Source organism: Bos grunniens, chromosome 17 (genome assembly GCF_055505025.1).
Source record: "Bos grunniens cultivar Pamir isolate PY7600 chromosome 17, Bosgru_T2T1.0, whole genome shotgun sequence".
Classification (NCBI taxonomy): domain Eukaryota; kingdom Metazoa; phylum Chordata; class Mammalia; order Artiodactyla; family Bovidae; genus Bos; species Bos grunniens.
In genome coordinates this window covers 29819307-29843813 of record NC_141181.1, presented here as the reverse complement: position 1 = coordinate 29843813, position 24507 = coordinate 29819307, and the positions used below count along the sequence as shown (strand labels likewise).

The following is a 24507-nucleotide window of genomic DNA, read 5'->3' as shown; positions in this document are numbered from 1 at the left end:
TCTGCTCAAAAGAAAAGTTACTTTGCTGAGCTTCTTACAAAAGTAACTCTGTCTCCAGAAACAGATCCATTAGGAGGTGCCAAGATTTCAACTTTCTCTGGTGAACTTTCACACATCACCATTGCCTGAGACAAAGTAAAACCACCATCTGATTTTGCATCTGGTAAGAGGAACATGCTTCACCAAGCCACTGACCACTGTTCTTGGGGCTCCAACATCTACTTCATCTACATACAAAGAATCTGTATCAGGGTGTTTTCTGGCAGTCATGAGACACCCAGTTCAAAGATCCAGGTGGGGAAACATCAACAGGCTTAGAGTCAGCTACTGGTTGCTGTTTTTCTCCTTTTTCCTTTTCAGTTTTCTCTTTCATCTTTTCTTCTTCTCCTCCTCCTCTTTTATTTGCTCTTTAGCACCAGAAGATATGGTTGTTATTGGTATAGATTGTATCTCATTTTCGGAAACTGTGGAATCAGCTTTTAGTGGAGTACCAGATGGAAATGGTATTTTACTCCATTTTGAATTTCTGCCTTAATTAGCTCATTTCAATCCTTCAATTTTTCTTCAATTTAGCATTTTCAACTCTAAGTTTCTTCTCTTCTCTCAAAGTTGTCTGCAAAATTGCTTTCTCCTTAATTAGAACAATTTGCTGCTTAAGATATTCAATAATTTGATCTGCTTCTGCACCTTTCTGCTACAATCACTTCAGAACAGCATCACTGGTTGCCATTTTTGCCAAGAAATGGTAGAAAATCATGTATCAGTGGACTGAGGCACCTCAGCAGCCTCAGCTGGGAGCAGGTAAGGAGTGCCTCCCCTCAGTTCTTAGTATTTCCTTGGAGCCCTCATTTAAAGTTTATTGATTTAGTCTACCCTCTCATTTTATGAACTTAACAAAAAATTATGAACAAATATTATGTGTCTAGCTAGCACTGTACTAAGTTTAGAGAAAGTGTGCTTAGTCACTCAATCCTGTCTGACTCTTTGTGACTCTATGGACTGTAGCCCACCAGGCTCCTCTGTCCATGGGGGTTCTCCAGGCAAGAATACTGGACTGGGTTGCTGTGCCCTCCTCCAGGGGATCTTCCCAACCCAGGGATCAACCCCAGGTCTCCCACATCGCAGGCAAATTGTTTACGTCTGAGCCACTAGGGAAGCCCAAGAATACTGGATGGGGTGGTCCATCCATTCTCCAGGGGATCTTCCCAACCCAGGGATCAACCCCAGGTCTCCCACATCGCAGGCAAATTGTTTACGTCTGAGCCACTAGGGAAGCCCAAGAATACTGGATGGGGTGGTCCATCCATTCTCCAGGGGATCTTCCCAACCCAGGAATCGAACCAGGGTCTCCTGCATTGCAGGTGGATTCTTTACCAGCTCAGCTACCAGGGAAGCCCTTAGGAAGAAGACTGGGCCTAAAATATGGGTATGCTCTGGTCCCTGGTTTATCAGGGAAGACAGATGATTACAGCACAATAGTGAATTCAGTGATACAGAATTACCTGTGATACTTGCAGCCATGGAACTGGGGCTCTCTAATTCAGTCTGGGGGCAATGAGTGCAAGCCTGAGTCTCTATGACTGGGCCAATTAGCTAGGAGGGCAGTTAAAACTTGGAACGGTGTGGGGAAGAGTATAATATAGACTGAAGAATGGAGTGGGTAAGTAGCTAGAGGTATATTCTGGAAGCTACTAGTCATTTTATGTAATAGTTCAGTGGGAACTGATGAAGAGGCCTAAGCCCTCCCTGTCTTGAAATTGGAAGTAAGGTGTCGTCACTTAAGGCCTTAAGGTACGGAAACAAAGAGGTCAAATTTATTTCAGATTGCCAATAGGGACAATGACCTTGATGAGAACTAGTAGAGAGGTAGGAAGACAAGCCAGGAGAGTCAAGAGCAGTAGCTCTCTGATAAGAGAACATGAGAGCAGAGGCAAGTCTGGGAGGAAAAGGATGCATTCGTGTTGAGGTTCCAGGTGCAGAGGTCCTGCATGATCAGATGGGTATCTAAGGGGAAAAGCCTAAGTGGTTAGGACTCCAAGCTTTTACTGCTGACAGTGCAGGTTTAACCCCTTGTCAGGGAACTAAGACCCTGCAAGCCACTTAGTGCAGCCAAAAAATAAAAATAAAAAAGAGATGTGGGAAGATTAGTTTAAGAGATCAGTTTAAATTAGTTTAAGAGATTGCTTAAACTAATTTTGCTTCTCATTTTCTTATTCTCTGTATACTAAACAAATTACTTTTATAAATGGGAAAATGCATAAAGCCTGTTGATTTATCTTCCAAACTTTGCTCTTTAACCCATCTGGCAGCATACCATGTAATATCCTACATTTTCACTAACAATACTATGCAGCCACTAAAAATCATGACTGCAAAAGAAAAATGCAACAATTTACCAGTTTTCTTACACTAACTTTACAATCTGGTTTAGTTGGACTCTCTGTAGATACAGTAAGACAGAAAAATCTCTTATGAATAAAGTGTTCACAGCATGTTAAGTGCTTTCTTGAATGGAGTAATCATAGGCACTCCTAATGTTCTGTCACCATTGATGGTAGAACAAATGCAAACCTGAAATATCTAGCCCAGTGTCTCCTCAGAAATGTAACTCACAAGTGTGTCTGAGAAGTTTCAGGCTTTTCTGACATAGCCTGGGAATGATGAATTTTGCCTAAAAACAGAAAGGAAAAGTTGGGTGGGTTTCATTTGAACTTCCTTGCCACAACAAATAGATCATACTCTGTGATTACTATCATCTAGCAGATTGATAGCTGACCTTAATGGAACACACATACTCAAAAGCTATCAATGAACATTTGCCACTTTTAATTCATTAGAGGAAAAGAACCATGCTCATTTCAGTAACTTATTTTCATTATGTTCAAAGCAACTTACATTTAATAAATTTAGTATTACCAGCTTTTTTTTAATTAAAAAAACCATTAAGAAACTGAAGTATAATTTACAATGTTGTGTTAGTTTCAAGTGTACAATAGATTGAGTTATACATATACATTATGTATATATACTTTTTCAAATTATTTTCCATTATAGGTTGTTATAACCTATTGAATATACTTCCTGGTGCTTTACAGGTCATTATTTCTCTCTTTTACGTGTGTATATGTTAGACACCTAATTTACTCTCTCCTCCCTTCCCCTTTGGTAACCATGTTTGTTTTCTATGTCTGTGGGTCTATTTGTTTTGCAAATAAGTTCATTTGTATCACCTTTTCAGATTCCACTTATAAATAACTTCACCTAATAGGATAATTTCCAGGTCCATCCACGTTGCTGCAAACAGCGTTATTTCATTCTTTTTATGGCACTCCAGTGTTCTTGCCTGGAGAATCCCAGGGACGGGGGCGCCTGGTGGGCTGCTGTCTATGGGGTCGCAGAGTCAGACACAACTGAAGCGACTTAGCAGCAGCAGCAGCAGTATTCCATGTATATATATATCACATCTTTATTCATTCATCTATTAAGTCATTTAGGTTGCTTCCATGTCTTGGCTATTGTAAACAATGCTGCGCTGAGTATTGGGATACAGGTGTCTTTGCAAATTAGTTTCCTCCTTCAGCTTATTCTAATCCATAAAGGCACAGTGTAATCAAGGCTATACACTGTTAACATGCCAGCGATATCTATTTCTAGCAATGTGTTGCACTTCTCAGTTATCAAGATATAAACAGGCTACTTGGGTGAGGAGAGTCTGATTTATCTCAAGTTTTCAACAGAATAATTTCCCCCAGTACTAGTTCAATATATTAACTTTGCTTTCTAGATCATAGGTGGGGATAAATGTGTTAGACTCTGCAGATTTCAAAGAAGGCAGGTAGAATCTCTGTCAGGAAAACGTAAGTAACCATTAAGCACCATAGTCAAAGTTTTAAAAAACTTGACCTGTAATCTGAATGGGTTCACTTTCTAATGAAGAGAAACTGGCTAGTACACACAATACAGTCTTTATTTGGGAAACATAATGCCAACTTGAAGACACTATCAAAAAAATAAAAAGTAATGAGAATAAATTAAAAAAAATCACACACTACATTTTTATGTGAAATCTCATTTTTTACTCAGAAACACTATGGATGTTTAGGGAATGAATCAAAAAAACGCATACAGGGAATCAGACCAAAATTGTCCAAAGGTTAAGTCTATTTCAAGTAGAAAACAAAGACAATTTCAGTTGAACTTTGAACATTATGTGGGGGTTTAGAGGTACCAACCTGTGCTGACAGAAACTCCTCTTAGAGCCCTCTGAAATCTACAGTTCCACGTCCACAAATTCAACCAAATGTGGATCATGAAGTACTGTAATATTTATTGCATATAGTAATACTGCATAAAAGTGGACTCACACAGTTCAAACCCTTGTTGTTCAAAGGTCAATTGTATAACTTGAAAAGACCGGTGTGGTGTTCTCAACTGTGCCTGATCATACCCAAGGGACTCCTTACAGTCCAAGACTCACTTTTTCCATTCTGGGTCACTGGGTGGCAGGTTTGGACTGGGGACCAAGAATTTGTATTTTAAGCACCTCAAGTGGTTCTAATAACCAGGAAGGTTGGGGAAACAGTGATTAAGGGGCTGGGGGGAGGAACAGCAGCAACATCAGTCACCACAGCTCCCATCCCCATACTCAATGACTGCCCATCAAACTACCTGAGAATGAGAACACTCAACTGAAATTGAGGAATTGTCCATAGAACACTGTTTATTTCAAGTCCAAAACACAAAATTAATCATTTTTCTTAACAGACTGCATAATTTTTACTGCATGAATATTTAGGGTTTCTCTATTCACAAGTGTAGATTTACTTAACTTTAGGCTGAAATGATTCATTATATATATATATCTCAATATCAATTTACTCCAGAGGACACGTACTTTTAACAAATCTGTTTAGAAAATATTTTACATAAAAACACACAAAGCATTACCAACACTCTTCAGTTGTTGCAACCAGCCTTCAGCAAAGATTTGGCTGAAACTCATCATTTTCTACGAAACATTCCAAGACTGAGTACAATAGAATGTAGTATTTTACATACTTTAGCTTATTATTGCAATTAAAACTTCCTCTTTCTTTGATGGCTTCTGCATATATTATACTCATACAGCAGGAGAATTCTTTTCTCTAACTGGTGACATTAAATAAAATAGTCTTTTTGGGTATAACTTGTCTCCAATTAAGAACCTAAACAGTCATGATATGATGAAATCAAATAATAGACATATATAGGGCTTTTTAGTTAAGAGCATTTTCAAACAACAGAATTTAAAACCTATCAGTATAATATCCTTTATTGTTTTGTGTTCAGTAACTACCACCTGAAGTGCTATTACTTCTAGTATAATCAGTTGGCATCAAAATATAAAGTAAAAATATGTACATTTTAATATATCAATTCTTACCTGAATAATCTCAGATCTCTTGAGAATGTTCCACAAAGTGGAATTTCTTCCTAAAGTTACAGTGAATGTGGTACAATGTGTACAACTTGGTTAACCAGTGTCTGCCTTTCATTCCAAGATTTTTCCTTATCTTGAATCAAATACACAACCTTGACTACCATATTATAATGCACTGGTTTACAGTTTGTATATAAAGTCCAACTCAAGCTTATTTTGGTTTATTGTACATGCTTTATTAAAACGGTACGGGTATTTACAGTATCTGCAGAGTCCCTTCCAAGGCGCTCTCACACACACTCAGACACACCCACACAACATCCATACTACAGCCCCATGCACCCACACCAGTGAGATGTGAGAGTCAAGACTCTTAAAATTAGGCAGCTGTTAGGGGACAGAGTTGATTTGTTTTTCAATTTTTTTTTTTTGAAAAGAGAAAAGCATGGGGGAATGCATTTGGCCATTATAATGCTAATGAAGTTTGTGTATATTAACATATATATGGCAGTAACACTGAATATTCCTTTTACATTCTATATACACAGAATGACATCAAGGTTTTACAGTCAACAGAATATTCCAATTTCAGTCTCAATGCTGCTTTGTAGTGACTTCAGAATTCACATAGGGGCTTTCCCTAAAAATAATTCAAGTCTATGTAAGTGAAATAAGGCACAATTAATATTGATTTGATCTAGGGGAAGGAAAGGGATAAAAACTAGTTTCAAATGATCTTGCTGTTGGGGAATTAGCTTTGACTTAAATCCACCTGAAATCCATTCTTCTAATTTCCAAAGATTTCTTAGAAACAAAGGTTTTCTTCTTTTCCCTGACAAAATCCAAAAAGAAAAGCTTGGGATTCACATTTACCATTTTAATGTTTCAGTAGCCTTAACTACTTAAAATTGATGGACACCCTCACCTCTCCTGCCCAGGTCTCCTCTCTTCCTCACTGCTAAAACAAAAACACAGCACATGAAATAGGAATTCCTTGCTGTGTTTTTAAGAGATTTCAAAAAAATCTCTTATACACTCAAGTAGCAAATACATATCAGGTTGTCTTTGATTTAAAAAAAGGAAAGAAAAAAAGGAGAAAGTAATCTTGTGACTCTCTTGCTCTTTAAAAATATCCCTGTCTCCTTCTTTCAGGATGAAGCCCCACCAGACATTACAAATAACTGCAACAAATGAGTCTGGCAGCATACATAATGTCTAGTATTCAAATCTTCATAGTGAGACTCATGTAGCTTGTACAATCGGTTGAATGTTTTTTGCAGCAGGTGAACCAAACCCAAAGATGCTGGACATTCTGTGAAAGGGAGTAAGAATTGCAGTTCTGAAGGCCCCTGACTTTGGTTGTTTACAAAGTTCAATCCTGTTTATTGTGATCCTTGGTATCTTCTTCATCTGTATATTCTGACGGTTCTTCCCCTGGTTTTAGGAGTCTGCCTACATAATCATATTTTTCTGAAAGATACATCAAAAGAAAATCAGTAGCAATCAAATTTGTTTCATGATTCCATTATACAGCAGGGAAGGTGTATGCTTCTTTTAGTCATAGAGAATAAGGTAAGTTTTCCCTATCGTTTACCTTGTCCAGTCTTTTTATACTCATGTAAGGCTTGAACAAAAGAAAACAGGATCAGGGAATTTATAAAGCTTTGGACTTGTGCTTTGGAGGAGAGTGTTTCATACAACCAGTTCTTAATCAAGGACACTGCCTCAGAATCACTTGGAGATATTTTAAAAATATATGTGAGTCCAGGACCCATGCCAGACTCTTGGAATAAGTCTGATGACATGTACTCTGAAACTGGTTTACCTCTAATGTGCACTGAGTCTCAGAGCAGATCTTTAAATTTAATAACCCAAAGTAACTGTAATTATTGTAATTAAATAAGGTAGCAACACAGGGCATTTCCAACAGTGAGAAGATCTTAAAAAAGTTAATGGTGACTTTCCTGGGGCTGAAGAAGTAGGGAGAAGAATATGAGATGGAAAATCACATGGAAAGTAAATCCAACCTGGACATATTCTTGGGGAGAAAATGTGACACATGTAGTAGTCCCTAAGAAAACAAACCAAACGAACAGATGAAAATTCACTTGTTACTTATTATCTTGTGTTCTTCGAGGTCCCGATATATGACTCTCGGTATATTATTTTTCTTCCTCCTATTAAACTCTCTTCTTAGATGTGACATCACTTGTTTTTATGTTACCATGTGTTTAATTTAGAACACTGTTATGCCCATTGTTATGTTCATGTAATATTTAGTCATTTCTTGGTCAGGATTCTGAACTGAGTTTAAGTCAATTAACTGACAAATCAAGAGGATGAAATAGGAGGACTGCTTGGTTCAGCAGAACCAGTACAAGTGCCAAGAAGCCAGAAGAGATATTTCAAGAGATCCGTAAGTCACATAAGCAGCAGTCCAGAGTGTTCACTGAGGCAGTGAAAACTGATGTCACAAGCACATAATGAAGGAGAATGACATTTTTCCTTTATGATTTGAAGTTAAGATCAATTAAATCATGTAAAAAATAAAGTAATATGCAGTATCAGTAATCAATTCAGTTTTAAATATAAACCTGTTTAAAAAACCTCTATCTCAATGAACAAGCCTTATAAGACTAAACATGTCACAAGTTTTGTAAATTTTATAGTTCGTAACAAGTGAATTTTAAAATATGGATTTTATTAACAATAAGCACATGTAACAACTGTTTTGACAGTTAGCTATGCTTATCATCAAATAATGAGGGCAATGCAAACAGATAGCATCCTTAGACTCTTAAGGAGTAATGGAATGGTATGTACTTTCTTTGGCCATAAAATTAGTATTTGTAAAGAACCCAACAAAATGAAGGTACCTTTAAACTGCATTTCCCATTCTCGAACACTCTCCATTTGTACAGCATTCAAATCTGAGAGATCATCATATTCATCTTTAAGTGCATCTTTATCTAGGCAAAATGTTGCCAGTCCTCTGGAGGCATCCCTACCAGCAAATATTCCATATGGACCCGCTGGGGAAAAAAAAGAAATTATTTAGATTATCTAAAAATATTTTAGAATGTCTCAAAGGAAAATGTCAAATAAAAGAAACCTCATGACTCTTATCTGGTACTCAGCCTTGATTTCAAAACATGCAGACACTAAACAGGATAATGAGAAGAAATTTCTTAGAAATCTACCTTTTGACCAAAGTAACATTTTTCACTGAAAATTTAGATTTCAGTTACTTCAAATATTAAAAAAAAACTTTATTTAAAGATGAAGACTGTGAGGTATTAGAGAGAAGAGGAAACTTAGAAGAGTTAGGTTTGGAAGCCAGTTTTCTTGAGGGGAAACGATGCCTTATTGATTACTGTTAATTACTTGTGGCATCTAAAAATAATCAACAGAACATTGGCTGGATATATATATATGGCTAAAAGGACACAAAATAATTAGTGTAAAGAATCAGGAACCACCTTGTCTAGGGAAGAATGGCTACCAGAAGCAAGTCATTCCCAAAGTGTGTCCTTGAGAGCAGCAACTCTCTTGCACATCTCTATACCTTCAATGCTTACCACAGTGCCTGACATAAAGTAGGAACAAAATAAACACATACTAACAGACAAAAATCCAAACAACCGAATGTTCTATATCAAGAATTTGCTTACATAAATCATAGGTCATTACTTTAATGAAATAGTACATAGCTATAAAAAGAATGAGGTAACTCTGTATGTACGGATGCACAAAGAAGTCTATGATATAGTAACTGAAAAAAGCAATTAGATTACACAGTATGATTCATTTTATTTTTTATTCATTTTTGGCTGCACTGTATGGCATGTGGGAACTTAAGTTCCTGGACCAGAGATCCAACCTGTGCCCCCTGCAGCATAGTCTTAATCACTGGGCCATCAGAGAAGTCCATAGTATGACCTCCTTTGAACTAAAAAAAGATATACACATATGCACATTTAACCTGTATTTGTATATGCACAAAAAAAGCACCAGGAAGAATACAAACCAAGTACTTAACAGTAGCAATGTTTCTGGGGAATGGAGAGGAGAAGTTTTACTTCATTTAATTGGTTAAGCCTGGCTACTTACTTATTTTTGGCCATGCCACAGCTTGTGGGATCTTAGGTTCCCTGAACACGGATTGAACCTGGGCCCTCGGCAGTTAAGAGTCCTAGCCACTGGACTGCCAGAGGATTCCCAAGTCTGGCTATTTAAAAAACAATTTTTATAATATAAATCTTTTAAGAGTTAATTTTTTCTTCATCTTAGTTTGTAGAACAGACCATGTAGATTTCCCTGTTTAAAACGTTTTAAGAAGCAGAAAGTGAAGAGGAACTAAAAAGCCTCTTGATGAAAGTGAAAGAGCAGAGTGAAAAAGTTGGCTTAAAGCTCAACATTCAGAAAATGAAGATTATGGCATCTGGTCCCATCACTTCAAGGGAAATAGATGGGGAAACAGTGGAAACAGTGTCAGACTTTATTTTTCTGGGCTCCAAAATCACTGCAGATGGTGACTGCAGCCATGAAATTAAAAGACGCTTACTCCTTGGAAGGAAAGTTATGTCCAACCTAGATAGCACATTCAAAAGCAGAGATACCACTTTGCCAACAAAGGTCCATATAGTCAAGGCTATGGTTTTTCCAGTAGTCATGTGTGGATATGAGAGTTGGACTGTGAAGAAAGCTGCGTGCTGAAGAATGGATGCTTTTGAACTGTGGTGTTGGAGAAGACTCTTGAGAGTTCCTTGGACTGCAAGGAGATCCCACCAGTCCATTCTAAAGGAGATTAGCCCTGGGTGATCTTTGGAAGGAATGATGCTAAAGCTGAAACTCCAGTACTTTGGCTACCTCATGCGAAGAGCTGACTCATTGGAAAAGACTCTGATGCTGGGAGGGATTGGGGGCAGGAGGAGAAGGGGACGACAGAGGATGAGATGGCTGGATGGCATCACTGACCCGATGGACGTAAGTCTGAGTGAACTCCGGGAGTAGGTGATGGACAGGGAGGCCTGGCGTGCTGCAATTCATGGGGTCGCAGAGTCGGACACGACTGAGCAACTGAACTGAACTGAAGAATTATGTGCTAATAAATAAAATTTACAAAATACATTATTTTATATATAAAAATTTCTTTCCTGAGTCTGAAAAGTTATCAATACATGACAAAAGAAATGTAGAGAAAACAGTTTAAAAATCCAATTTGCTGGCTTAACTATTATGAGTCACAGAGTGGTCAGTGAAAAAGCTTACTGTCCATTTAACAGAGTAAAGTATTTTCTAATGAGCAGTACACGGTACAAAAAAAGGAAATTCCCTGATTTTTAAATGAGTAAAATAATTATACCCATATTCATACTTGAAAGCATTTAGGAAATTGAAGGTTATGTGTCAGAAAGCATTTATACCTTTAAGAAGAAAATTCAAAAATTTCTAAACATTTATGAACCTTAGTTTGAACTACAGTGAGCAGTGCACCATAAAGCTCACTGGGTTACTTAGGAAAACTAATAAGTTTTAGGAATGAGTTAGGAAAATTCATTCCCTAAAAGTTTATTGCATGGAACAAAAAAGGAGCCTTAGCAATAAATTTAAGGACCAGTATTAGGCAATAATATATTAACACAAAAATAAAGGTAATACTTCCAGTAAAGTACTTTTTTATCCTGCTTTCCCATTCTTAAGTACTTTCCATATTGCTCCTTAATATTAGGTGACTACCACAATTCTCATTTAATGGTTATGTATTTTCTCACTGAATGGATATACCTATTAATTAATATAAACCTATTAATATAAACTTAGGCTACCATTTTCTATTTCTAAATTTGTCTTCTATATAAGAAAATGGGACATTACTTACAACTGGTCAATATTGGTAACTTTCAAACACTACCCATCATCTCAACTGACATTCAAAAAGGTATTTATTTAAATGTTTAAGAAATTTAATACTATATACAGAGTAAATAGTAAATAGTAGTAAATTTCTATTTACAAAGTAAAATCTGAAGTTCTTTAATTGGAGTTAATTGATTTGGAGAAACATTACTTTCTTTTTTAAAATTTAAGTATAGTTAATTTACAATGCTGAGTTAGTTTCAAGTGTACAGCAAAGTAATTCTTTAAAAAATGTGATTTTTAAAAAGTATATATATTTTAGATTCTTTCCCATTATAGGTTATTGCAAGATATTGAGTCTAATTCCTTGTGCTATACTAGGTGCTTGGTTACCTTTTTTTAATATTGTGCTTGTACTTAGTTGCTCAGTCATATCTGACTCTTTGTGACCCCATGGACTGTAGCTCGCCAGGCTCCTCTGTCCATGGGATTCTCCAGGGGATCTTCCCAACCCAGGGATCGAACCTGGGTCTCCTGTATTGCAGGCAGTGAGCTACCAGGAAGCTTTTATATAGTAGTGTATATACATTAAGCCCGAATTCCTAATTTATTCTCCCCTCATCCCCTTTGGTAACCAGAAATTTGTTTTCTGTCTTGTATTTATTAGTAAGTCATTTGTATCATTTTTAAAGATTTCACATATAAGTGATATCATATGATATTTCTGACTTACTTCATTTATGATAATCTCCAGGTCCAATCATATTGCTGCAAATGACATTATTTCTTCTTCTTCTTTTTTAATGAGAAATGCTAACGTTTGCTTTTTTGACCAAGCCATGTGGCTTCCAAGACCCCAACCAGGGCCTGAACCCAGCGCCAGCAGTGAAAGCACTGAGTCCTAACCACTGGACTGCCAGGGAATTCCTAACATTAACTTTTTTTTTGTTTGTTTTGTTTTTGTTTTTAAAATTTTCTTTGACCTGCTTCCTCTTTTTTTTTTAAATTTTATTTTATTTTTAAACTTTACATAATTGTATTAGTTTTGCCAAATATCAAAATGAATCCATCACAGGTATACTTTTAAAACTAAGCAAGTTAAAAAAAAGAAAACCCAACACTAAAATTAAGAGAGAACAGTCCTGAGGGAAAGAAAAGTGGTCCGCCTTAAAGCAGTTTAGTTTTTCTGTGGTATAACTCCACGTGGCAATGGCTGTTTTCAAGACATGGGGGAAAAAAAAAAAAATACATATATATATATAAAAACACTAATATTTTCTTAAGAAACAATAATGACCAAAAAAATCTTAATGCTGACTGGACCAATGCTTACAAACTTAGAACAGTGATGAGTCAAACACAAAAGAAAAAATAAAACTGATTAAGGCTATAAAAAACTATAAGTAGAAAATAAGAATTTCAACTTTTTGAAGAATTTCCTTGCAATCTCACTTCCTTCTCATAGTATTGCAAAGTAGAAGGGATAATTTTGCCCTCCCTTCTTGGCAGATGAAAAGATGCAAAGTTATTCAATGACTTGCCTAAAATTACTAACAGAATCAACCACTTTTCCAACTACACCAAACACAGTACATCTTGAGAAAACACAGAGGACCCACAAACCCAAAGATGAAATGACAACCCTGAAAACTGGAGCATTTCACTAATCACAAAATTTCAGGGGAATGGCTATTTTAAAATACCTCTTAAAATGGAAGAACATTAACCAAAAAAAGCTGTAGAAATCAACAGCTTTTCTTAGCATTATGTTACATAATATTTACCTGCTTGGTCTACAACATTCAATCTACTTGAGGATACTTCATCAAGCTTAAACACATCCAAATGGTAAAAAGGAGAGATGAAAAGATGATCACTATAAAAACAGAAGTCATAAGAACCTCCATCTTTGAGTATATGGATAACATACCAGTGTATTCTTTAGTAAAATTTTCTGCCAACTTCCCTAAGAGGGAATGCTGTTTTTTGGTTTCACTAACTTAAGAGTGAACTACAGGCAACAGTTAATAATGCAAGCCTAATCCTAGACAAAATGATGTTCTGTTAATTATTGAAAAGAATGACTTCTCCACATATTTCAAATTTCCCACAGGAAGCATTTAACTTCTGAAAAGGTCTTTTTGAAAATAGTTTTATTTTTCCTGTAAGATCAAAAAGAATGTAGTATTAAGACTAAGAACTAGAGTTGGAAAAGGATGACCTGCTGAGAAAAGAGGATTTGAGGTCCAGTTAAAGTATATTCCTCTGCATCCCTAACACAATCAGAATCATATCTGAGAGTTCAGTAATACCTTCCCTTTCCACTACCCCCTTATATAACTGACCTAAATATTATGATTCTAACATTTTGGTGACTACTCTTGGCTATCCATAATACTATAACAACAGAGAGCTACCTAAGGAAAGCACATTTAAAATGCTCTTAGGTCTTTTGGTATGGTATAATTTATAAAAAAAATTAAAAGGCTAGCTTATATAAACTAATCAGATTGTTTTAACTATTAAGGTTCATTTAAACATTAACATTTCAGTAATAATAAGAGAATTAAACTCTTGCCTTCTAAAACTAAAATATAATGCTGATACAAAACTAGATTTACTATTTCAAGAATATTCTTGCTACAAAAAATGAACCCAATTATTTAGCCAAGACAGATTCTTTAAAATGTATTTATAAAACAAATATTCTAGGACATTATTTTACAGATAAATCTTACTTCTATGATACTGTTAAATATACCAAAATGACATTATACTAGTTAGAATCCAGATTTCATTAATAGTTTTAAGAGGTAACACAACTTATGATACAGATTTTTATAAAGTTCAAAAATCAATAAATCTACCAATTATTGCATCCTGAAACTGCTATCATACAATCAAATATAATGGAGTGACATATTTTTGAAAAGGGAACAACATATGGTTATTGTAAAACACTAATTTAATGAGCAAAAAACTCCAGGAGAAAGTAAACATCTAAAATATGTAAGAGGTAATTTTCTACTAGGGTGATTATGTATCTATTAATACATTAGTATTTATGAAGAGAAGAAAATTCCAGAAGGAATATTTTAGTTATTTTCATGGTATAAAAACCATAGCATGCAGAGACAAACTTTAATTCATTAAAAGTTAAACAGCCTAGTTTTCTGACATGTTTTGACAATAGTCTTCTGCGATTATTAAAGCAAGTTAAAAAAAAAAAATCTAATAATACTTGGTATAGGGCTTCCCAGGTGGCTCAGTGGTAAAGTATACACCTGCCAATGTAGAAAATTCAGGAGATGGAGGTTCGATCCCTGGGTCAGGAAGATCCTTGGAGAAGGGAATGGCAACCCACTCCAGTATTCTTGCCTGGAAAATCCCACGGACAGAAAAGCTGGAAGGCTACATTCCATGGTGTTGCAAAGAGTCAGACACAACTGAGCACATATGCACAGAGTAATTTATTCCAAATATGGTTATAATGGACCTGGGAACAAATCAAACCATATATAAAAGTGATTAAATGAAATCCAACTAATAGTCTTTTTTATATTTGGTTCTAGGAACTCCCAGGACTTTTAGAGGGAAGGCAGCATGGTAAAACTGGAAGAATACCTCTTCCAAGCCAAGATACTTGGGTTCGAGGCCACACCCTACATTTGAGGCAAATTTTACATGCCTAAAATTGTGGAGGTCAAACTAGATAATCTCTTAACTGCAAGTATCAGGGAAGAAAAACTATAAATGGTGTTGCAATAACTGAATAGCCCTCTGTAAGAAAACAAAAACAAAAGTTGATGCTTACTTCACATCTTAAATAAATTCTGAATGTAACTAACCAAAATTCACTGAGAAAAAGAGAAATATAAATTAAAATAATATTGAAATACTATTTTAACTTCTCAGATTGACAAAGACCAAAAAATTTTATATGACATTTTTGGCAAGAGAGTGAGAAATAGGCATTTTCATGTGAGTGTAAATTGGTCCAACATCTCTGGAGGGCAATTTAGAAAGAAGTATCCAAATTAAAAATGTCCATAACCTAAGACTCAGTAGTCTTACTTCTAGTAATTTATTTAATAATTATCATTTTAGTAACATTTTGAAATGATATGTACATGATACCATGCTTCCCAGGTGGCTCAGTAGGTAAAGAATCTGCCTGCAATGCAGAAGGCGCTAGCAGACATGGGTTTGTTCCCTGGGTAAGGAAGTTCCCCTGCAGGAGGAAATGGCAACCCACTCTAGTATTCTTGCCTGGAGAATCCCATGGACAGAGGGGCCTGGTGGGCTATTGTCTATAGGATCACAAAGAGTTGGACATGACTAAAGCGAGAGCATGCATGCATGTATAACATGCAAGAGACTAGAAACAAATATTCATTAAAAGTGGACTATTAAATGATATATTCATAACAGAATTACACACACATTCCAAAAATCAAAAGTTCTTTCCAAACTGATACGGAAGGCTCTCAATATATTAAAATATTGTTAAAGGTTTGCATTGTTAAAGTAAAAACTAAGTTCATGGCATCCAGTCCCATCACTCCATGGCAAATAGATGGGGAAACAATGGAAATAGTGACAGACTGTGTTTTTGGGCTCCAAAATCACTGCAGGTGGCCACTGCAGCCATGAAATTAATAGATGTTTGCTCCTTGGAAGAAAAGTTATGACCAACCTAGACAGCATATTAAAAAGCAGAGACATTACTTTGTCAATAAAGGTCCGTCTGGTCAAGGCTATTGTTTTTCCAGTAGTCATGTATGGATGTGAGAGTTGGACTATAAAAAAAGCTGAGCGCCGAAGAATTGATGCTTTTGAACTGTGGTGTTGGAGAAGACTCTTACAAGTCCCTTGGACTGCAAGGAGATCTGACCAGTTAGGACTGATGTTGAAGCTGAAACTCCAATACTTTGGCTACCTGATTCGAAGAGCTGACTCATTTGAAAAGACCCTGATGCTGGGAAAGACTGAAGGCAGGAGAAGGGGACAACAGAGATGAGATGGTTGGATGGCATCACTGACTCAATGGACATGAGTTTGAGTAAATTCCGCGAGTTGGTGATGGACAGAGAGGCTTCTGCTGCAGTCCATGGGGTCGCAGAGTTGGGACACGACTGAACTGGAACTGGATCTGTACTATAATTCCTGAGTGAGGGCAGATAGAAACTGTTTTTTTTTTTTTTTATTAGTGACAAAACTATAGGACATACCTCACTAAAATGAAAACTGAACTCTGAACAAAAGTATGAGCTATAAGAAATGACAGTGAATAAAGAAAATGGTAACTCTATTGCTAAATTTAAATGAAAATTGGCTATTTAAAAAAAGTTTATTATTCAGTTTGAGGGTAGTGTTTAAAAAATTACCTACAGTAAAACTCTAATAGAAATAACATAAAATGGAGTGGGGAGGGACTAGAGTTAAAGCTTTCTAACCAAGGCCACAACGTATGGCTGTGTGCAACTCCAGGGGGCACCACTCACATTTGTCTACATGATTGTTTTATATATTTAATATGAAGAAATACCGTCAAATGGCAGTAAAGTGTTTTAAAGTGACAGTTCTAATTTGTACAAAAATGTTTGGTTAACATTCATATATTGTTCAGAGTGAAAGTGCCTATAGAAAAAAATTTAAGGAAAAGACTCTTGTCACCAAAAGAATACAAATAGAATGCATCCAAATTAGCAGGGAGATATGAAACAAAAACAGACTCCCAAATATAGAGAACAGACTTCTAGATTCCAAGGGATGGGTGGAGTGGGGGTGGCAGAGATTGGGAGTTTGGGATGAGCAGATACAAACTAGTATATAGAGAATGGATAAACAAAAGGTACTACTATATAGCACTGGGAACTATATTTGATACCCTGTGAGAAACCACAAAGGAAAAGAATATGAAAAATAATGTATGTATGTATGTAACTGAAACACTTTGCTGTACAGTAGAAATTAATACAACTGTAAATCAACTATACTAAAATGAAATAACAAAAATCTGTAGGGGAGAAAAAGTGGAATAAAAAAATGCACCTAAGAAACAATCGGAGAAGGCAATGGCACCCCACTCCAGTACTCTTGCCTGGAAAATCCCATGGATGGAGGAGCCTGGTAGGCTGCAGTCCATGGGGTCGCTAAGAGTCGGACATGACTGAGCGACTTCACTTTTCACTTTCATGCATCGGAGAAGGAAATGGCAACCCACTCCAGTGCTCTTGCCTGGAGAATCCCAGGGACAGGGAGCCTGGTGGGCTGCCGTCTATGGGGTCACACAGAGTTGGACACGACTGAAGTGACTTAGCAGCAGCAGCAGCAAGAAACAATAGTGGGAAAGAAGGCAAAGAAAAGTTGACAGATAAATTACTAAATAAGATAGTAGAAATAAATCTAAATATGCGAGTAGTGACAAAAAATATAAACTGAGAAATATGCAGATGATACCACCCTTATGGCAGAAAGTGAAGAGGAACTAAAAAGCCTCTTGATGAAGGTCAAAGAGGAGAGTGAAAAAGTTGGCTTAAAACTCAACATTCAGAAAACGAAGATCATGGCATCCATCCCATCACTTCATGGGAAATAGATGGGGAAACAGTGTCAGACTTTATTTTTTTGGGCTCCAAAATCACTGCAGATGGAGACTGCAGCCATGAAATTAAAAGACGCTTACTCCTTGGAAGGAAAGTTATGACCAACCTAGAGAGCATATTGAAAAGCAGAGACATGATTTTGCCAACAAAGGTCCGTCTAGTCAAGGCTACGGTTTTTCCAGTGGTGATGTATGGATGTGAGAGTTGGACTGTGAAGAAAGCTGAGCGCCAAAGAATTGATGCTTTTGAACTGTGGTGTTGGAAAGACTCTTGAGAGTCCCTTGGACTGCAAGGAGATCCAACCAGTCCATTCTGAAGGAGATCAGCCCTGGGATTTCTTTGGAAGGAATGATGCTAAAGCTGAAACTCCAGTACTTTGGCCACCTCATGCGAAGAGTTGACTCACTGGAAAAAGACTCTGATGCTGGGAGGGATTGGGGGCAGGAGGAGAAGGGGACAACAGAGGACGAGATGGCTGGATGGCATCACCGACTCAATGGACGTGAGTCTGAGTGAACTCCGGGAGTTGGTGATGGACAGGGAGGCCTGGCATGCTGCGATTCATGGGGTTGCAAAGAATTGGATACGACTGAGCGACTGAACTGAACTGAAGTTGTTAAAAGACACTATTGGCATTAAATTTAACTTTAAAAAATCCAGCTATGTTGTTTATAAAGAAAAAATAAAAGACTGCTTAAAAGGATGGAAAAAGAACTGCTGAGGTAATACTTATCAAATGAAGCCTGAAGTCAAATCTGAAAATCAGTAAGGTGATAAGGATGTTTCTTCCTCTGATTAACACGGTATCAGTTCTAGATCTAGTGCTTCAGTTCAGTTTCAAAACAATGATACTCCCAATCTTTGTAAGGCTGGTTCCTTCAGGTTTTTGTTTAAGTATCAATCCCCACTTTCTTGACAAACCAACATAAATAAGTACTTCTCTTTACCATCTAATGCTAATAAATAAAGTCCTTTATTATAATCATGTATTGAATGATTGTTTATTATCTGTCTTTCTTAACAGAACATAAACTCCATGAGGGCTGGGAAGTACAAGTTTTGAGGACTCAGAATTACTCAAAACATTTACCTAGGCAAGTGTGATGAAATCCAGGTAACTCCCTCTCAGAACTGATCTTGAGACAAAATGCTGCCTCTTGTACAGCAGTTATTTAGTGATGTATCTCACAAGTATGTGGGGGATGAGTGACCTATGCCACATGGTTTAAAGAACTATGAAAAGAACTTAAAACGGGCTACCTCCAGATGTTAATCTACTCCTTTCCTTCAACCTGAATAACATCTTCTGGTCTCATACATGCTTTAAGCTATCCTTTTATACTCTGTTAGTATTTAATACAATTCCCTCTTTGATTAAAAACAATGGAATGATGTTGAACTCAGAGGGGCCAACCAACTAGGTACTGTAGAAATTACTAGTAAAGGGAATTCCCTGCCAAGCTGGTGGTTATGACTTTGAACTTCCAATACAGGGGGTGGGTCTGATCCCTGGTTGGGGAACTAAGATCCTATGAACCACATGGCACAGCCAAAAAAAAAAAAAAAAGAAAGAAAAGAAATTAGTATAAATTTGAGCAGAGTATCAAAATTCATCAGAAAACTTAGCTGGTCCTTTTATCTAATTGGTAGGTAATGAATGTGCATAGTAGGCATTAGACCTAACACAGACCCAGTTGGCTTCAAAACAAAAGACTAGGATGAAAGTTGGGTAGTGTCAATAGGACATTCATGAAAGAATATGTTTGTCTATATGTTGCAACTCTTGCTTCAGCTGCAATTTTGCAAACTACAAATAAAATTAACATGTGAATATGAAGTTAAAAAAGGAGGAAGAACACATAAAAGGTGTATGAACTCCTTTTCCCCATCTCCTAAATATTAGGCATCTCATGGGGTTACTTCTTACAAGCTTCTTTTTATTTCCAGTGGAATTTAAATGGTATGTTGGAGAAATTACAGTTTTGTTATATATCAAAGAATACTCTACATGGAATAAGGGGGAAGCTACGTATCTTAATAACAGAAATGTGAATAAACTATTATAAACTATAATGGTATAATTTCTTGCCATTCTAAAGAATAAAAAAACAATGTTTTGCTAGAATCCCACTGCAGAAATATTATACCAAATTATTAATAATTATTAATATTTAAAATGATAGATCAGTCTTCCTCATCTATTATGATGCTGCTACTGCTGCTAAGTCGCTTCAGTCCTGTCCAACTCCGTGCAACCCCATTGACGGAAGCCCACCAGGCTCCCTCGTCCCTGGGATTCTCCAGGCAAGAACACTGGAGTGGGTTGCCATTTCCTTCTCCAATGCGAGAAAGTGAAAAGTGAAAGGTAAGTCGCTCAGTCATGTTTGGACTCTTTGCGACCCCATGGACTACAGCCTACCAGGCTCCTCCATCCATGGGATTTTCCAGGCAAGAGTACTGGAGTGGGGTGCCATTGCCTTCTCTGATTATGATGCTGGAAACATGAAATTATATTATGCTGTGATACAGTAGGAAGGAAGCATAGCCTGTGAAGCCAGTTAGACTGTGTTTGATTTCTAGCTTGGCCATTTACTAGATACGTGATTTTGGGCAAAACCTCTGAGTTTCAAGTTTCCACATTTGTAAAATGGGAACATTACCTATCTCCTAGAGCTGTCTGGAAATTAAACGATAATAACCCCCAAATGGGAGTTTCCTCCTCCTTCTACCCTAACCTCTAGAATCAATGCTATTGAATAGAACTCGATGGGAAGATGGAAATGCTCTATAAAGTGCACTGTTTGGGCACTTGAAATATGGCTAATATGGAGAAACTCTATTCATGTGGCTTGTGGCTACCATACTGAACAGCACAACATAAAGCCATGAAAGTGTGTTTTTCTGAGGCTTTAAATCCTTATGGGAACCAGGAGAGGGTATAAAAATAACAACAGATTCTCTATATAAGTTTATCTCAGAATGCAGTTTATCTGAAATAGAGTAGACAGGCTTTGTGGTCAAATATATCCGGATTTGAATACCATGTCTGTGTGATCCAAGCCAATCTACCCCAAATTCCTAAACCTCGAGCTGTCTGTCATAAGGATAGGAATGTTCACTAACCTCACTGAAGCACTGTGGAGATGACAAATTAATAGATTTGATGTAGTAGCTGCTTAACAAATCTGTTTCCTTTCTCCTCCCATATTCTTTCTTATATGATCACTTTCCTCACACACTGGCCAAGTGCCCGAACTGTTACTAAACTTAATATTGACAAATGTAGTTAATGCCAATTGTTTCCCAATGTCTGTTTACTCCACTAAACTGCCAACATTTAAGTTTTTAAGAACTCAAACTTTATAAATTATGACTAAAAATAAAAATAACTTCAACACAGAAAAAGCCTCACAAATAATCTTTTAACTCTAAAACCATTATTGAGAACTGGGAGTGGATATTGGTTAGACTCCCTAAACTCGTTCTTTCAAGCTACGAAGTCTCATATAAGGATTTTTACTTCTGAATTACTCTGCTACAAAATTCCTTAATTGATTTGAGGATGCAAAAAATTAAAATAAAAACTCAATTTGTTTTATAGCCCGAAATTTTGCTTCAAGACTTCTGGGAAATGTTAGATATCCTCTTAATGTGAAATACATTCCAAATCCATAAACTGATCTGGCTAACTTTAAGGTTTCTTTCAATAAAAAAATATTCCAAATATCTGTTTAGGTTGTTCAAAACTACTTAGAATCAAATAATCAAATCAAATAATCAAATATCGCTCTGCCTATTCATCAGGAAGGACCTGGAAATCAGTGAAAGCTAACCTAAAACTGAGTCCTCTGTTGTCATCTGAGGAGAACCCCCTCACTGGCTTAAGCCACACAAAGGCTATCTGTATTATAACTATAACTCTCATCTTAATTTAAAAATTTCTGTTGCAGAACATTTGCCACTGGGTGCTGCCAAATTGTGTCCATGGCTGTCTCTCTTAGCTATTTTCAGATAGTGGCAAGGCATTAATGTGTGAGGACTGATAGGCTTCTTTGCAGTAACACTTGGTTGCTTCACTGTCCGTTTAGATAGGGGCTACAAAAGCAGAGTTTTTAGTTTGGGTAAGTTCTGTATTAAAAACCTAAACCTGTACACAATTTCTAATCACTGAATACATAATAACTGTGTAAATTCTTGATTTAAAAAGAAATTAACTAATTTGGTCTGTTCCTTTAAATATTGTCCTTTGGCCCCACTGTCTTACCCACACTCGCTTAAGTAAACAAAAATGTATTAACTGTTTCAGCTGATATGAGTGGGTAGACATCTGGTTTTCATTTTTATACCAGAAGCAAGTACTTTATAAGCTATCTGTGACTTGGCTGGATTGAATGTAAATATATACACAAAATACAAGCAACTAAGAAACAGTTCAACACGTTTGTTGTTACCGGGTGTACAATCTCCCATTTCTCTTCTCTAATCCAATTAACAAACAACAAACCAAAACACTTCTAAAATATCTTCCATCCACTAAGCACATAAATCGTAAGTGTACAGTTGCAGGTGTCAATAAACATCATGGACTAACAGATTAGAGGAAACCAACTTTTTAGATTTGCCAACCCCTTGACTTTAAGACTTGGATGTCCTCTTTCAAGTAACAGGTCACTATAGGTCTCTAATTTTTTTTACTTTTATTGTAGTAACTCCTTAAAAGCTCAGAATAACTACACAACCAGCATGTACAATGTTGCTCAATTTTATGGCATGCCAACAGGTTTCATGAGTCTGAACTGAAATGTCTGCTATAACTACACTGTTAAAGAAGGGTTTCTAAACCAACCACCTTACATACACAGTTCTCTGAAAGTAAAGCTTTAGAAACATTTAACTTGCAGAACTGGTGCATGGTGATATGAATTTATAGTTGTTTATAAATTTCTTTCTCCTCAGTGAAAACAAAGTAAGTGATAACGTGTATTTGAATACTTGCCTTCCTGCTACAAAAAAAGAAAAAGAAACTGGACAAGCACGCCTGCTGGGTATATGAGTTCCACCTCCCAAACTCGGGGCGAATAACCTCGCCATTATTTATTAGGATCTGCATTTTGATCAGCCTCATCTCACATATACTGTTAATCTTGGAAAGCATCTTTGTATCAAAACCGGTTTAAAAAAAAAAAAAAAAACAGTCAAGGTGCTGCATATGGGACCGGATTTAATAGATTCTAGAAGGCTGGGACTTGGAACTACGTGTACTTAAACGTGGCCTTATGGGGAGTAGTGGATAAGCGCTCTGTGGCGCGCACACAACACACACACACAAGTAAAGAAAGTTGTGAATTACAGGGTCTAAAACTTTAGGTCCCTACTTCAGAAATCTTCCTTCTTTCCTGCCCCTGACGACTCCAGAAATCAGAAAGCTCAGTAAAGGCTGAGGGCCAGCGTGACTGGCGACAACTAAAAGGATTTCGAAAAATTCAGCCCAAGAAAAGGCTGAGAGGAGAAATGGGATAGGAAAAAGATGAAAACTCAGTGTCGCTTGGGCGACACTGGGATCCGAATCGGAGGGGTAAACATCGGTGGGGCCCGCGGCTGGGGCGTGTGGGGGGCGGGCCGTCTCAGGTGCGGCGGATACGGCTCGGGGGTCCAGATGTCGAGAAGGCTGGCAACTAACCCTGTGCCCAGGGGCCTCCCCATCAGAAGGGGGTCGAGCTTGAGCTGCAGGGGGTCCTCACCCTCCCCTTCCAACTCCTCCTCACCCGGGCCGTAGAACTTGCTGCCTTTGGTCACGTCGAAGACTTTCCCATTGACCGCAAGCAGGATGCGCGGGTTGCGAGACCCGTCGTACTGGCGCAGCTGCTCCAAGCTGAAGTCCCGCTTCTTCATACGAGGCAAAGAGGCAGCGGGGCTCTCTTCGCCCGCTCCGGCCCCGGCGCCCAGACCCCGCCGCCCCCAGCGCACCCACAGCCGGTAGGCCCCCAGCAACACCAGCGCCACCAGCGCCACGTTCAGCAGCATCTCCCCGCCCCCCGTCAGAAGCGCCAACGCCGTTGCCAAGCAGCTGCCCCCTTCTGCTGCCGCTCCCGCGCCGCCCGGGCTCTCGCTACTACCGTCGCTGCTGCTCTCGCTGCCACTCCCCAGGGTGCCTAAATTCACGTCCCCATCACCCGCCGCCATCACTGCCCGCCAGCGCCTTCCTCCTCCTCCCCGCCCCCTGCCCTCCCCAACCCCACGGCCGGCCCCGCCCATATGGGGCTTCCTAGCCAATAACGTGGGGGTAGGGGGCGGAGTCAGGCCGGCTCCCGATTGGGTGTTTACGCGGTAACGTAGTCTTGGATCTCTCCCTCTCCCTTCGTTTTGCTGGCCGCGCTCGCGTGCGACGCCCCGCCCACCTCGCCCCACACTTCCCTGCTCTCGCCTGTCTCCTCCTCTAGTTGAAGTACAAGAGCGGGGAGGGTCTGAAGAGAAGATGCGGCGACGGTCGCGCGCGCACGCGCGCGTACGGGCGGGGCGAAGCTACGGCGCGTGCGCGGGTTCCGGGGCGCCACGCGCTCTCCTTTCCTCTGCAAACCCTTTGGGAGGCACGGCCTGCCCAGTCTTCTGGCAGTGCGCATG

At 38.1% G+C, this 24507-nt stretch overlaps 1 protein-coding gene and 1 pseudogene across 1 annotated transcript; both read right to left on the bottom strand.

Moving 5' to 3' along the window:
- Positions 1-17: 17 nt before the first annotated feature.
- Positions 18-757, bottom strand: LOC147355147 (aminoacyl tRNA synthase complex-interacting multifunctional protein 1 pseudogene; annotated as a pseudogene).
- A 3937-nt stretch (positions 758-4694) lies between these two features.
- On the bottom strand, positions 4695-24083 carry PGRMC2 (progesterone receptor membrane component 2). The gene is made up of 3 exons (XM_086346757.1): positions 23652-24083; positions 8296-8451; positions 4695-6889 (listed from the first exon to the last, which is right to left on the bottom strand). The coding sequence occupies exons 1-3, from the start codon at positions 24067-24069 to the stop codon at positions 6792-6794; spliced, it is 672 nt and encodes a 223-aa protein (XP_086202883.1). The 5' UTR covers positions 24070-24083; the 3' UTR covers positions 4695-6791.
- Between the last annotated feature and the right edge of the window lie 424 nt (positions 24084-24507).